This window comes from Sphaerodactylus townsendi, linkage group LG08, assembly GCF_021028975.2.
Source record: "Sphaerodactylus townsendi isolate TG3544 linkage group LG08, MPM_Stown_v2.3, whole genome shotgun sequence".
Classification (NCBI taxonomy): domain Eukaryota; kingdom Metazoa; phylum Chordata; class Lepidosauria; order Squamata; family Sphaerodactylidae; genus Sphaerodactylus; species Sphaerodactylus townsendi.
This window is the reverse complement of record NC_059432.1, coordinates 53,697,995-53,714,534: the sequence shown is the minus strand read 5'-3', so window position 1 is coordinate 53,714,534 and position 16,540 is coordinate 53,697,995. Positions and strand designations below refer to the sequence as shown.

General features: G+C 41.4%; 1 protein-coding gene across 5 annotated transcripts in view; it reads left to right on the top strand.

Moving 5' to 3' along the window:
- TRUB1 (TruB pseudouridine synthase family member 1) overlaps nt 1–12,715 on the top strand; it is a 42,932-nt gene extending 30,217 nt beyond the window's left edge. For 3 of the 5 annotated variants that reach the window (XM_048506550.1, XM_048506553.1, XM_048506552.1), the window contains exons 6-8: nt 424–563; nt 4,312–4,368; nt 7,379–12,715. In XM_048506550.1, the coding sequence (XP_048362507.1) occupies nt 424–563; nt 4,312–4,368; nt 7,379–7,593 (412 nt within the window). In that variant the 3' untranslated portion in view covers nt 7,594–12,715. The remainder of the gene's footprint in view (nt 1–423; nt 564–4,311; nt 4,369–7,378) is intronic. The other 2 variants (XR_007245320.1, XM_048506551.1) reach the window with 2 other exon arrangements.
- The last annotated feature ends 3,825 nt before the right edge of the window (nt 12,716–16,540 follow it).

The window sequence follows — 16,540 nt, the reverse complement described above, 5'->3', positions numbered from 1 at the left end:
AGGTCTGCTAATCTTGTCAGTTTTTATATAATTCAAGACTCCTGGTGCTAATTGGATACAGTCCCAGAGTCAGCTATCAATGCTATGATAAGAATTCATGTAATGCTACTATGTGAGCCATTTACTTCCTCATAACTAGGGGTAGGGGAGTATTCTAGTATAGATCTCATTATGTGGTCCGTTAAGTTTCTGTGCAAAACCTGCACATTCTGCTGTGAGATGTCATATGTACTTTTTATATTTATCATCTAGCTTCTATAGCATGCTTTTCCTTTGGCCAGTATAAATCTCAGTTACATTTAGTGTATTTGGAAATAATTGTGAAACTAAAATGGACCCTACAGTACATTAATTATTTTTAGGGCATTTCAGGCTTCTGTTCTCATGAATTTTTTAATACCCACTTGAATTCTTTCTGTTCAGTTATTCTGCCCTGAAGAAAGATGGACAGAGGTTGTCAACGCTGGTTAAAAGAGGAGAAGTTGTGGAAGCAAAGCCTGCCAGGCCAGTTATAGTGTACAGTCTTTCTCTCAGAAAGTTCAAGCCGCCCTTGTTCACACTTGGTAAGGTCAAAAGTGTTCGATGTTGGATGCCTTTGATCAGATACTTTCACTGTTTATTCTGATATGAGTGGAGTCACATTCAGCAATACAATGTTCTCTTTTCCAAAAAATGTACGAATTCCATTTACCTATTTGTTTGTACGAATTCCATTTGCTTATTTGTTTGGTTGTTTTCAAAATGTATACCCCACCTTTCATCCAGCCTACCAATGTGGCTAACAGCTTAGAAACAACTATAATGAAATCACATCTTAAAAACAATTAAAACTGAACAAAAATACATTGTTTAAAACAATTAAGATCAAATTAAAATACATATATACAATACAGTAAAATACACCTACATACAAAGAACATTTAAAAACAGGGCATGCAAGTTGGATCACTAAGGGAACGCAAGACAAAACGAAAACGTTTTTATTCACTGACTACAGAAAGGTGGTCTCCCCAGAGACAGTCTAGGGGCAAAGTTCCAGACATTTGGTGCTACAATAAAGCGGGCCCTCTCTCAGGTTGCTACCCAGCTAATCTCAGAAGGCAGGGGTACTCAAAGCACAGCCTTGGAAGAGGTTGGGTATATTCATGAGGGGAGGATTGTCCTTTAGGTATACTGGTCCAAAGTTGTGCAGAGCTTTAAGGATCCATATCATCACCTTGAATTGTGCCTGGAAACAGGTAGGGAGCCATTGAAAGTGGGCCAAAAATAAAGTGCTGTGGTTCCTATGACCCACTCCAGGCAGTACTCTGGCTACAACATATTCTTCCAGCTGTAGCTGCCAAACTATCTTCAAGGGTAACTCCATGTAGATGTTACCAGGGCATGCATCACAGTAGCCAGAACTTTTCTGTTCCAGAAGGGCTGCAGCTGAAACTGATGAAAATTAGTCTTGGCCAGCACTGTCACCTGTTTATTCAACTGGTGGTCTGTGTACAGGAGCACCTTGAATCTATGAACCTGCTCCTTTAGGGAGAATTCAACCCCATCAAGAACAGGGAATAACCCATTTCCTGGGTCAGATCTTCCCTCCATCAGGAGCACCTCCATTTTGTGGGGATTAAATTTCTGTTTGTTAGCCTACATCCATTCCAAAACTGCCTCCAGGCATCTGTTCATGATTTCCACATCCTTCCTAGGATCTTCTGGTAACATATATTGGTAACATCCTAACTCTCCCATTGACCTTACCCAGTGACTTCATGTAGATGTGAAAAACATAGTGCAGAAAATGGAGCGTTGTGGGGCCACACATCTCAAGATGGCTTCACTCAGCAGTTTGAAAAGCCTAGGGGACAAGGTGGAGTCAGAGGTCAAGTAGCTGAGCAACAGTGCCTTAGTACCACCTGAAAACTACTCCACACATAGAATATCCCACTGCTAAAGTAACACCTTTAACGTTTTTGCTCTTTTCCATGAGACACTCCTTAAATGTGTGACCTCTGTAAAGGCACCTTTCTATGGTGTTCTTGCCTTCCTTATTTTTGCTCCCACCAAAGGCTCTAACTTTAGAATCCTCAGTTGGACCCAAAGAACTTAGTTGTATATGGTTGATTGATCAGCACATGGAGCTGATGATCAGCACATGGAGATGCCTCTGAAGTAAAACAGGATCATTTGCTATAAAGCAGACAGTTTTGCTTAAATAGAGTTTATATTTAAACTGCATAATGGTTTCTGTATGGGTAATAAGTGGGTTGCAGATAGATAGACCTAGCCCCTTTGAGTCTCTTTACGGGAAAGGGGGGATATAAATCCAAACTCTTCACATAGGCTTATTTTGTCTCTTACCATTAGGCAAATAACTTTCACAAAGTTTAACTTCCCAAATTGCCACCGAGGCTAATAACTTTCACACGACTTCATTTTCCTTAGTTGCCACTTAGGCTCATAACTTCCATAAAGCTTCACTTCCCAAGTTGCTACCCAGGCTAATGATTTCCCCACAGAACACAGATTTCTCTCACACACTTTTCAGTCTCGCTCAGGCTCCTTTCTCCACATGTATTACTCAGCACAAACTCACACAAAGCCTCTCGCTGGACAAAGTAGTCAACTCCACCCCCTAAGATACAACTACCATCCGATCATAATACATTTCACTCACCCAGCCAGCCTCCCTTTGTAGGCTTGCATTTTAAATCATACCACTTGAATTCTACATTAAAACACAGAAATGAAACACACATACAGTATTGATATGGCAAAACATCACACCCAATGTTTCACAGCGGTTATAACAGTCTGAAATGAGATATCTACTGATTCTCTTTCCTAGTGCTCAGACAGTACTAATACCCATAAGGAGTAATTTGAGTAAAATCTATAAGCTGCCTCAAATCCAATTTCAGAGAAAGGTGGGCTAAAAATGCTAGAAATAAATGTGAGCCTCTAATAGCTCTGTGCCTCATATAATATCATGGAAGGGCAAGCTGATAATTAACCATTATTTCATGAGGTAGTTGTGGGAGTGACTGAAGAACATCTACATGATCTATAAGAAAGCCAGCATGGTGTAGAGATCAACAGCAGGTGGACTCTAATCTGGAGAAACAGGTTTGATCCCCACTCCTCCATATGAGCAGTGGACTCTTGCCTGGTGAACCAAATTTATTTCCTCACTCCTACATTCCTGCTGGATGACCATGGGGTAGTCACAGTTCTTTAGAACTCTCTGCCCCACCTACCTCACAAGGTGTTTGTTATGGGGAGAGGAAGGGAAACAGAGTTTGTAAGCCCCTTTGAGTTTCCTTACAGGAGAGAGAGGGGGTATAAATCTAAACTCCTCTTCCATAAAACATTTTTAAAAAATGTTGCACAGTAATAAGGCCAGCAATTAATGGTGGAGACTTTCACTTGTAGCCCCTTTAGGCAACTTTTGCATTACATACAAGTTGGATTTCAGTGTACTGTGCAAATTCTGTAAACTCTTAATATACTGCAGCCAACGTTCCTTTAAGCCAGGGGTAGGGAACCTGCGGCTCTCCAGATGTTCAGGAACTACAATTCCCATCAGCCTCTACCAGCATGGCCAATTGGCCATGCTGACAGAGGCTGATGGGAATTGTAGTTCCTGAACATCTGGAGAGCCGCAGGTTCCCTACCCCTGCTTTAAGCCGTGCAGATGCGCGGCTGTGCAGCCACCACATCTGTGGCACTCACATAAGGGGCTGCCCAGAAGGGAGAGCTCTCCCTGGAGGCTCAGTTCCATGTGGATTCTAGAAAGTTCTGTGAAGACCTAGGGGCGATTTAAAGGGACTGTTGATTGCAGCCAATCACCACGGGTGTGGTGGAGAGTTAGAGAGGGATTTGAAAATGTTTTGAGTTTTACTGACCGTGGTTGCCCACGGTCTTTAAAACGCACGTAGTATTTTAAGATATTCATAGTTGTGTGCATGTTTTGCTAACATTTTAAAATAACCTTTTATTATCAGCACTAGATAGATCTTGACCTTCTGTGGCATCTTTTTGAAATGAGATGGCCTGAAGTACCTATTGAAATCCTGAAGCTAGTGGTTAATTTATAAGGTGAATGATTGTTGCGCCAGTACCTTTTCCCTCCCTGTTTGCTCTTCTCTCTCCACCAGTTTCACAATCTCACCCACACATATGTTGCAGAATGAATAATTTATAATATAACCTATAAATATTTTAATCGCTCTGTTGTTTGCTTAGTGCACTTCTACATTTCTATGTAAAGTAGATTTTTTGTACTGGGTTGGCAGTTTTATTGTATTGTTATTAACATTCCAGATGTTGAATGTGGCGGTGGCTTTTATGTCCGAAGCTTGGTCAATGACATTGGCAGAGGTAGGCGCAGACAAAGCATAATTGCTCATAGAGTCAGTATTTAATAGAGGGCTATTTTTGCTTTTGGTAAATGTGGCTGCCAGACTCATGCACTAGAGTGGCTGTGTTCTGCATCACAGGAAGCACTTGGGTTAATGAATATGAAGGATTCTAGTGGGGAATATCAACAAAGTTTTAACAGTGAACACAATTGGGATGGGGGATAATAAATTTACTTCTATGAGATTAACAGATTTGAAATGTGATTCAGATCATAAGTTAGGGACATGAAGCAAGACAGAGTATTCTCTAAGGAGTATAGGCAATACTTTAAAATCAGGAAGTACAATGCCTATTCCTGAATATGATGTAACTGTCAAGTTCAGGACTTCCCCCTCTCCCCCGCCCTATTTATGACCAAGTGGTCATCTTTTCTTGTGTCTCAATCTGTGATACAATTACAGCATTTGCAAATTACAGTACTTGATTGGAGAGTTATCTGATCGTTGATAGGTAAGCCATTTGTAAAAACTAAGCTAATTATTCTGCCCTGTTGAATAGGATGACCAATAACTGCATATAAGCATGATTGTTAATGCTTCACCACCTTCCTTCAGCCTTTCCCTAATTCATGAACCATATTGTTTAAGGCACAGAATTAGCCCATTATGGACTATCTGTATGAATTGTGTAGCTCAGTTTTTGGCCATGGACTACAGACAACTAAAAGTATTTCATTCCTGCTTGTTGGTTTTCTAAAATACAAAATACGTTGGGCAGTTCTTGTGATATATAGAATGTGAAGTCAGAATTGCCTTCTGCCGTTGATGCCTATCAGTTTACAAAGTACCTGTCACAACATGCAATCTAGCTACTATCCATGCTTCATTTTGGCATAGTAGGGAAGAGAAAGCACATACCAAAGCAAGCAATACTGGAGAGTACCCCATTGGACAGAACAGGACTTTCAGTTCATCTTCAGTGTTCTGTACAGTCTCCCGCTGGGACTGCATGTGAGCAAGCCTACCATGGAAAGGTTATTCAGCTGAAAACCACTGGGGGGTTCTGCAAGTCAGAGCTGCTGTGAACCATTCCCACCCAAATGGTCATGAACTACAGCATGGCTGCACTCCATTCCCTCAGTTCCTTTCTTGTTGCTGGTGGCCTAGGTTATCTCAGCAAGTGCTCCTTATTCAAAAGTGTTTCCTTGCCACAACCTGCAGGCATTGAATATAACTAGGAAGTAAGTTTTCTCATCCCCTCAATATAGCTGTCTTCAAACTTACTCTGCCCACCACCAACACTGTAAGGCAGGTGGGTTTTTTTATGTCCATCATGGCTCAGAAGGGCTTCTTCAACAAGTGCACTCATAGAGCAAAAATGACCCAGACAGATTACCGTGATCTGTGTCTCTTTTGTTTGGGCAAGAGCCATAATGTATCAACCTATAAGGTGTGTCAGCAGTTTACTGCAAAGGCCTAGAGTGACCACACATTGAAGCTGAAGGTGTCCTTTTAGGTGAAGGCCATCCTGTCATACAATGCTCTTTGAAACCAGCAGTGGTTCCAGAACATCTGTTGAGATCATCTTCTTTGGTCTTGGTGAGGTCAGTTCCACTTGTGCAAAGGTCCGAGCCCCAATGGCCCTGGTCTCACTTACAATCCCCATTGGTTCCAAGATGTACCTCAGAACGCCTGTGAGAAAGACACAGCTCAAGAGACAAACACAGAGATAGGTGTAAATCGTAGCCAAAATGTCAGTACTGGCCAGCACCAGCACCTGAGCCATCTCCAGAGGTGGAAGAGATAATTTCTCCACCAAAGACCCTTCTCTTTAACCAGCATCACCACCATTGTCTTTTCCATGGGGTGAGATTGAACCCAAATGAAATTCTTCATTGATTACTGAACCTGCTGGGTCCAAGGCTTCACCTATTGTTCTGTGGCCACAGACTCCTCCATCAGTGGTCTAGTCCCCATACCTTCTTCACGTCATCTGCATACCATGCCAAATGGGGGATTACCGCAATCCTATGTTCAAGTCATCCCTCCCATGGGCACTATCAGTTATAGCCATGGCTACCAAATCTAAATGACCCCCTTCATCTGCACCGGGGTCTCAACTGGAGAAAGTAGATGAACCAGCCCTTGGTTCTTAAGTGAGTTCAGAATCCCCTTTGAATCTGAGTTCCAGTCACAGAGTGCTGAATCCATCTCTGGTATCTCCTTTGGAGGATGTTAAGGTACACTGCAGAATAGATGCTTCGTATAGTGCAATCGCTTGACATCAAAGTTGCTACCACTGACCATTGGCCCAAGGATAGGATCATGGGCTGTCTACACTCTGATTCTCTAATTATTGTATTTCCTTTGTTGGAAGGCCTAATGGTTGAAACCTGAGAGCTGGCAAAAAGCCACCTCACATTGTCTGGAAAATATCTATAAGATCAAGCAGGACACTGCCACGTTCCTTTCTGTGCACTCCCTCCGTCCTCTGGTCGCAGAGAAGATACAATCCACAAGGTGTCAAATCTACTATGTTGTACCTGTTGATAAAGAGGGCAGGAAGCTCAGTTCCCTAAGCAGGAAAGTCTAGTCTTCAGCAGATTTGTTCCTGTGAATTTCCAACTGCTAGGCCATCCTGACCAACTATCAACTTTTCCTCTGGGAAAAGCTATTGCCCTATCTGGAGCTCCTGGCCAGGCTTCTGCAAACGGAAACTATCTGGCTTTCTAAGCAACAAATTAATGTGAACCAACATGAACAATGACTATATCTGTTGTCCTTAGGCTACCAGTGAGGCTAAGATCCCCAGCCCTATAGGCCTGAAAGAGTCACCGTGTATTTGAGATACCTTGTACTTGATATTTTGTAGTAGTAAAATTATACTTGAAGTGGTTTTAAACTAGTATGTTTTAGCTTGCCAGAGTATGTTTTGTTTCTTTGAGATGCTGACTCAAATTCTATGAAATACTGTTTACCATTTTCTACATTTAATTTTACTTCGTGTTCTCCCCCTCCCCCTCCTGTAGAGCTCTCATCCTGTGCCTCTGTTCAGGAGCTGACACGAACAAAACAGGGGCCATTTACCTTGGAAGAACATGCTCTTTATGAAGACAAATGGACAATTGATGAAATTGCCCAATCCCTGAAGCATTGCATGCTTCTTCTCTCAGTAGAACCATCTCGTAAAAAATTAAAGACAGAGCTGTCTGAAGAACACACCGTGAGCTGTGAAGATAAGTGATAAGTCAGGTCAAGGAAAAAGACTGAATGACTGAGATGTTTTAAGATTGCTGTGGGATTGTCTTGTCTTCCCTGTAAATTTACAGTCCTATGCGTAGAGGATGACAAATTACAATGCATTGAAAATGATAGCTTTCTCTCTTTTCTGTTCATGCCGAAACAAACACAAGAAAATGTCCAGCATTTTTTGTTTCCTTTTGTATCTCTAGGTTGCATTGCAAATGTATTTGTCTGGACTCCTTGATTCACCCTTACAGGATTTTAAAAAAAAATTCAATTCCTTATTTACTGGAGGTCATTTTGAGCTTTGCTAAATGGGTTCAGATGTCATGATTGGAAACAAAATTTGTTAACTACGTTTAACTACATTATGATTGATTTCAAGTATTGGAATGTTGTCCGAATATAATTACATACACACATATAATTACATACACAAGGAGCCGAAACAGTGTAGTTTCTTTTCTCCCACCTCCCAGGTTTTTTGAAGAAAAATTATTTTACTCCCCATGAAATGAGTTTTCTAAGAGGAATGCCTTTCTGGATCTTCTGGACAAAATAATCTTATTTTATGATACCAATTCCAAAGATCTCAGTTTGAGATAACTACAGTAAGTGTCCCTTTTAAAATACATTGATGTGAAAATGTGAACATGTCCCTGTGCATTTTAAAAGAAATAACTGGATATTACCACTGTGCATTTTGTTGCATGAAAGAATTCATGGACCAGAATTTTGAAATGCCCATTGCCATAGTGATGAGCAACAGGATTTACATAAGTTTTAGTGAGACAGTTCTGTTGGTTGCTGTGGTAAAAAAAACCAAGGTGTTCCATTTTCCTCAGATAAGAAAGTTCTACAGTGATTAAGGTTGCAAATCTTCACACCTTAATGAGGAATCTGTCCTTTTCCAGTTATTTTTCTCCATCTAATAAAAGAATTTCAACCAATTGATTTTTTAAATTGTTCATTATCATGTCTATCTCTCAGCAGAGAAGGGTGATGAAAGCAGTTTCGCTCCCCAAACCAGGGATAGTTAGCAGAGAGGCAGCCACCACTTCGCAAACCTAACTAGCCGCTCCTGAGATGTTGCTTTCAAAGCACAAAGCACATGGGAATTATTCTTATTTGTAGAATGTTTTTCAAGCACCCAAGAGTTCAAATAAGAACATAAACCACTTTCTGGATAAGACCAGTAGACTATGTAGTCCAGCATCCAGTCTCACACAGTGGTCAACCAGTCAACCTCTGGAGGGCCAACAACAGCATAGGAGCTGAGGCCTTTCCTGATCTTATTCAGAGGTTTACAACCTCTGAACATGGAGGTTCCCTTTAGTCACCATGGATAGTAGCCACTGATAGACCTCCATGAATATTCTCCACGAATTTATCCAATTCCTTTTTACAGCTGTCTATGCCTATGGCCATCAATTCATCTTCTGTCAACTAATTGCACATTTTAATTACTCTCTGTGTAAAGAAGTATTTCCTTTTGACCATCCCAAATCTACTGCCCATCAGCTTCACTGGAGACCCTTGAGTTCTAGCAGAAAGGGCAGGCTGATGTGGATGGAATCCTCTGTGTGTGTGAAAGGATACACCTGATGTCTAGTCAGTGAAAGCCTATTTGTAACCATAAGAGTTAAAGAGAATTCACTACACAATAATACCATATAATTCAGTAAAGGTTGGAATGTGTGGCGACAACTCACTGCCAGCCAATTGCAATGCAGAGAAGTCTTGGCCAATCCCAATTCAGAGAAGCTTTGGGACTCAGATGAGCTGATGGCCAGTGCCCCCCACTTCTCCTGTCAGCATCGCCAGGAGCCCAAAGGACCACCGCTGTAGCCAGGCCAGGCAAGAAGACGACGCTGGGCTGGTTGACCCCCTCCCATCTTTCTTGCCTGCCTGATGAAGCAGGAAGCATTTAACCTCCTGCATGTGGATGGACCATGGAGAGCAGTGGGCAGGTGACGGCTTTCTGGTGGGGCTGGGCTAAGGGGGGAAGAAAAGCAGGAGGGGTTACCCCCCTTGGTGGACGCCCTTAACCAACAAAGTTTTCTAGTACCCATTGTATTTCTTCATTCAATGGGTTTTACTGCTAGTCTGTACATAAATATTCATTGTTGTTTTGTTGAACTTTCCTCTTCAGTGATTTCCATCCTCTTCATGCTCAAGAGAAAATGTACTTCACCAACCCAAAGTCTTTATATTTGCTACCTAAGAACATCTTGTAACTAAGGGGGAGGCTCATATCTCAAAGCCAGCCTGGTCCCCACAAACCATACAAAGCTGTGTGGATTCCCTCAGTTTAAAGAAAGGACCTTTCAGCAAGCTGTTCAGGCATTTGATTGGTGATAATTGAAGGCTTTTTTGACCTCACTATACAGAGCAAATACCTTCAGTACATTTCCTCAGTTTGGATATGGTGCAGAAGAAATGATGTTTGTACATGTAAGCCTGGGCAGTAAGTACTTTATGGATGTAGTAACTTCTTCAGAGATAAAAATGGGTACTAACCTTTTTATGTGCTGCTGCTTCAGCTTTAACATGTGATGTGGATCTGAGTACATTTTCCATCTATACAATTACTTTTAATAGGAGACATGCATAAAGTCTAGTTGGCAGTGAAACAATAAATGCATATTTTTCCAGAGAGAGGTTTATGCTATGTGCTTCAAAGAATGCTAATAATCTGGTCGAAGTTACTTTTCTTAAGGAAAGGATTCTTGCCTTACAAGTGACAGATGGATAAATTCAAATATGTATGTACATAATATTATACAGAAACAGCATTGTATGTAGATTCAAATGAGAATTTGAAAGCTGTGCAGAGTAGACTATGCATTTAAACTCTGGAAAAACATTAATTGTATATAGTTACATTAGTAGTATGGTTTATACCATCTGAAATCCTACTATTAATATGTACTCACAGCATTACTGATGCTTGCTTCATCAGTTACCTTAATATGAATGACTAAAATTGCATTGAATTTGCTGTCCTGTTCCCAGGCACACATTCACACACACAGTCCGGTTTCAGCTGTCAAGGTCCAGTTCCAGGGATCAAGCACAGAAAGTTCCACAAACTGACAGTGGTCAGTCCAAGGGTAATCCGAAATCACGTAAATCCAGAGATCCAAACCAAGGTCAAAACACAGCAGTCTTTTCCTAGCAGGAGCAACAAGGTCAGTAGTAAACAGATGTGTTGCTTCCACACAGCTACACCCTTGCTGGCTGCCTCAAACCACCTCCTGCAAACATGCATCCTTGCTGTCACCACTTGGCCAGTGCTGGACTACCAGGTGTGCACTTTGCCTCCTTTCCTGTAGGATGCTGTGGGTTCTGCTCCCATGCTATTCCCTGAAGCTCTGATGACGAGGGAGGTGAGCAGGCTGACAGCTGGCTTTCCACAGCTCAGAGCTGGGGAGCTGAGGGGTCACTGTGCTGGTTCCTGGCTGAAGGTTTGAATCTCGTCTGACACCATGTGGGCTGCTTCTTCCTGTGATGCTTCTGCCTCTCACTGTGGATAGGAACCAGGGCTGCTGGCTGACTCTCCATCAGACTACTGGACCTGGCTGGTCCATTACATTTGCTGTTGTCACTGGAGAAAAGGTTCACTTTTTAAAAAGTAATTGTCTTTATGGTTTAAGGGAAGTAAAGTTCAGACTCACATTCAACAAGTTACTTGCATGGCCAACTATGGTGCCTTTGGCCTGTGCAATCCTTTATTTCCTGTTTGCCTTTCAGAAGCAAAATAATGGCCTGTGAAAGTGCTCTTCTACCCCTCGTGTCACAAATATCCAAGGGAAAAATATTTAGTACATACTTTCTCTGAATACTTTGAAGCAATTGGACCCATTGAATCAATGATATCATTTTATATTGCCACAGTTTCCTTCTAGATGAGGGCCTGGGTGAGATTTTGTGAGATTTAAATCCCAGTCTACAAAAATATATCTGTAATATACCTCAATAAAGCAACCGGTCATTCTAGTTTAGAAGAATAAATAATTTGACCAATGAGTTGTGGTAAGTAGATGTTGCATTGTTTTGCTGGCATTATACATATCAGGAACATGTATTTAAAAACGTGTTAAAACATACTGGATACAAATGGCTGGAAGCTACCTGCAGCATATGCATCTGTCATGTTGCTTCTGTGTTTGTGGAAGATCTGTCTGTCCAAGAAACTTGAATGCAACTTGGATTTATTACAATCCCTCTCTTGTTGGCATAATGCTACTGTTGTACCTCATCTTTGCAAACTGAAGCCTTGTGCTTATGATTGATTTTTTTAAACTTCATTTTGTCTTTTTCTGTTGGTAGTACTACTATTTGCATATATAAAAATGTTCGTGTGACTAAGCACATAAAGCACATAATATACAGAAAGTTCATCATTAATCGCTGTTTTGTAACATAGGTTTATACTGGAAGATTCGAATAATTAACTATTTCTGTGCCCATGGGCAGAAAAGTCACTGCCTACCCAGTGGTTTGATCATATCCATGTGATTTTTACCCTAAGGTCATAACTTCTCCAAGCTGTGACATGTTTTCCAATGCATTGTCGAAGGCTTTCACGGCCGGAATCACTTGGGTGCTGTGTGGTTTCCGGGCTGTATGGCCGTGTTCTAGCAGCATTCTCTCCTGACGTTTTCCAATGCAGTTTGCATGCATCCCTGATTAAAAGGCTTTCCTGTTTGGTCCCTGTGAACAGACTCTTTCCAGACACTGCTTTTGATGAAATATCCAACATGTAGCATGAATTACGGTTGGTTCTCTTTGTCCAAAATTGGAATCTATCTGAATGGAAAGTTTATTGCAGAGCATAGCATGCAGAAGGGTTTTGGTCACAGAAGATAAGGAAATTGGAGCATCTGTACTTTTTTATAATGATGTTCCTGGACACCTATTTTAAGTCCCACATAACTAGATGCAAGATTGCAGAAAATAATTTTGCTGGTGTGTTGTAAAACAAGTAAATCCAAAGGCTTTCCGTATACAGATTTGGAAGTCATAAAGACTGAAAATAAAGAAGAACAAAATGTTCTATACAACCCTTCCTTTTCCTGTATAACACTGTGGGTCTTTTGAAATACACACTGTGTCTAAAATTCTGTTTGAATCTGCTTCTTCCCTGTCTTTTTTCCCCCTGCAAAGCCTCCAAAGTATTACCTGTCAATAAATGGCCACTCTGAGAAACTCAGGAAAGAGATGCATGATTCGACTTTGTGGAGGGCTACAGATATGTTTTAAGTACAATTCAATGGTGTCATTATTGAACAAATAACTCATTCATATAGCTAATTAAATGCACTGTAACGGGAAATGTGAATGTTCGTTAGATTGACATGGATATGTAAAAGCTCATGCTGTGGCTCACTGGAAGGGTGATTAAATTCAGTTCCTTTCAAAGGTGAATTTAAAGATCAGATTCTGAGGCTCTTTGGATGAACACGTGTAAATTTCGTACAGCCTTTGTTCGTCTTGATATATTAACTGAGCAACATACAAAAAATTGTTGAATTTCCAAAGCACTGTGAAATAAAGACAGGTTAGAATATTTTGTCACAGTCTGCTGCCACCGGAGGTGGTGATGGCCACTAACCGGGATAGCTTTAAAAAGGGCTTGGACAGATTTATGGAGAAGTCAATCTATGGCTACCAATCTTGATCCTCCTTGATCTGAGATTGCAAATGCCTTAGCAGGCCAGGTGCTCGGCAGCAGCAGCAGCAGCAGCCGCAGCAGCAGAAGGCCATTGCGTTCACCTCCTGCATGTGAGCTCCCAAAGGCACCTGGTGGGCCACTGCGAGTAGCAGAGTGCTGGACTAGATGGACTCTGGCCTGATCCAGCAGACTCTCATATTCTTATGTCACCTCTCCAAATCCTGCACGGTGTCACCTGTTTCAGTAGAGTTCATTAAGGAACTGTGCAATTTTTGATTCAGCACTTGCTGAATGTCACTTGGAAGTTCTTAAAATTCACTTATTTAGTCCCATTTTTTTTCTATCAAGTTATTCAGTAATGCAAAGATGTCACAAAGAAATGCTGGACAGGACCCATTAGTTTTTCTTCCTGAGTCTACAGAAATATCTTTCTAGTCTCTTTTTATCTCGGCAACTTGTTTGTCAGAGTTATGTTAATTTAGTCTGTAGTCCAGGCTCGGATGGCAGCAGTGAATCTCTGGAAATTAAGATTGCTGTTGCTGCTGCATGGGCAATGTCTATAAATGAAAGAATCTATGCATCTGACCTGGATGGCCCACAATGGAAGCTGAGCAGGCTTGGCCCTGATTGGTATTTGGATGAGAGACCACCAAGGAAGTCCAGTGTCACCACACAGAGGCAGGCAACAGCAAACCACCTCTGAGAGTCTCTTGCTTTGAAAACTCTTAAGGTTTGCCATAAGTTTGTTGTACTTAATGGTGCTTTCCTTCGCCACCCCCAGCACCACGTGTGAAGGATAATGACATAAGCACAGTATGTTTTGTATACTGTGCTGTCCATTCCATCATTTCCTATGCTACAGTAAAAACAGTAATCTAGGGAGACTTAACTATGTCCTTTAGAAATGTCCATATTTAAATATTCCACTCCTGTTGCAATGCTGTGCCTCAGTAGCTTTCTGTTCTGCATCACTATTTCATCCAAAATTTCAAAAAATAAAACTCCATCACTTCTGTTGCTGCGTTTGGATGAGGCATATCACAATCAAATTGTCACAGCAATAATTCTACGCCCAGGTGATTGTAAAAAAAAAAAGATTTTTTAATAAGAATGGCCCTTTTCACCCTGTTCAACTCCTTGTCCTCCTACAGCTGCTCCTAAGGACTTGGGGATTCTGAGGAGCATATGAATATAACATAACAGTTCAGCATCCTGTTTCAAGTAGTGATGAACCAGTTGCCCAACAAACCACACCTAGAGGCTGAGGCTTTCCCCTAATGTTGCCTTTGGCACTGGTATTCAGAAACTGGAATGTACTGTTTCCCTTTACTCATCATGGCTGATAGCCATTGTTTTGATGTGCTACTCATACTCTGGAATAGGCTATTGTTAGAACAGAATATGGAAAAACAGAATGGTTTCCTCATGATAGAATGGCAAATACTGCGCTTCCATAAGTATAAAAATGCTGAGAAAAGAAGCTATTAAGAAAGGAAGCTGAAATCACTGGGCTGAAATTGAGTTTGGCTATAAAGTCCCTTCAACTATTAGATAACCCCTGAAACTCAGCTATAAAAACATCACAGGCACCATTGACTACTGCACAATTCTCACAAGGCAGTTGTGAGAATTGTGCAGTAGTCAATGGCGCCTGTGATGTTTTTATAGCTGAGTTTCAGGGGTTATCTAATAGTGTGAAATGTGCCTCTGTGCCATGGAAATGTGCAAATGGAAAGCAAAATCAAAACCACTTTGCTGCTACAGAGGGTTTGTGTGATCAGGCATCTTGGAAAGGTCTTGCATGCAACTGCTGACATTTTCAAAGCTTGGTTGAAGGGACTTTGTTCTTTCTCTGTCACTAATGTCTTTGTCCTTTTCCACTCAGATGAATTTTATGAAGGCTGAGAGATCTGTGTGAATTCTGTATAGCCACTCTTCTATAATCCATGGCCTTGGTCCTAATTAAACATAAGTATGCTTAAAAATTCTCATTATTCTTTTTATCTTGTCCTTTCCCTAAAGAGTCAAGAAGAAGGAGGAAGAAGAAGAGTTGGATTTATATCCCCTCTTTCTCTCCTGTCAGGAGACTCAAAGGAGCTTACAAACGCCTTTCCCTTTTCCCATCACAACAAACAGGTAGGTGGGGCTGAGAGAACTCCAAAGAACTGTGACTAGCCCAAGGTCACCCAGCTGGCACCTGCTCTTAATCACTACACCACGCTGGCTCACATGATCTTTCCCTCCCACTTCATAATGACAACAACCTCAGCAATGTGCGTTAAGGTGAGAGACAGCAACTGATCCAGCATCATTGAAGGACTAACAACATATGAGATAAATCTGATAGGACATCTGCTGACCCAACTCACAGTCACATGTTCATCAGGGGAATACATCTTAAAAACCACTTTGTTACTTGGTGATGCTCAGAATACCGTGAGGGAGAGAAAAAGGGCTTCTACCTTCACTCCCACATCATTTTTCCTAGTGGAAACAGCCACTGCTCAGTCCTCCCTCAGGTTCACATTTCCTTGGTTACATGATCATGGAGGCCAAGGAAGGGGCAAATGGATCCACCATATTTTTTTTTGGTAGGGAAAATAGCATGGAAGTGAAAGCAGAAGATCCCCCCCCCTCCTTGCAGAGCGCCAAGCTGCACCAAGTGACAGAACTATTAAGGTGAGATCTCTAAAGGTGTATGTGATTGTAAGTCAAGCTGGCAGACCTCCAACTTGTGTCACATCACTCACTGTTTCAATGAGCTTCATGGCTAGCAATGATTTGAAGTGATCTGATACCATCCTATTAAATTGAGTTTCAGAGGACATTGTCCCTTTGCTTGATGGAGTGCAGTGACCATTGGTGTTTTTAAGTAACAAGGGAACATGACTTTTGCATATATGTGATCCTGTCCTGTTAAATGAGAATACTCTGTCAGAAGTTAGAAAAAAATCACTGCCTGAAAATGGGCTGATAGTACTGGGTTAGAAAGATTCTGATTGCAGCACACTGTTTAAAAGGAAAAACGTTTGCAGCACGTTGCTTAAGAGGAGAAACTTATACTTCATATGCAGAGTCCCAGTTTCAGTGACTGGCATTTCAAGTTTTAAAAAAGCATCTTGGTTGCATGGCTGGGAAAAGATCTCTCTGCCTAAGCTTCTGAAGAGCTATTGACTGTTGCAGTAAACAATGGGAGCTCAATGAGTCAGTTATCTGACTAAAGTTGCTTCCACACCATAACCCTTTTATGCTGCTGAAGGATTTATTTTCC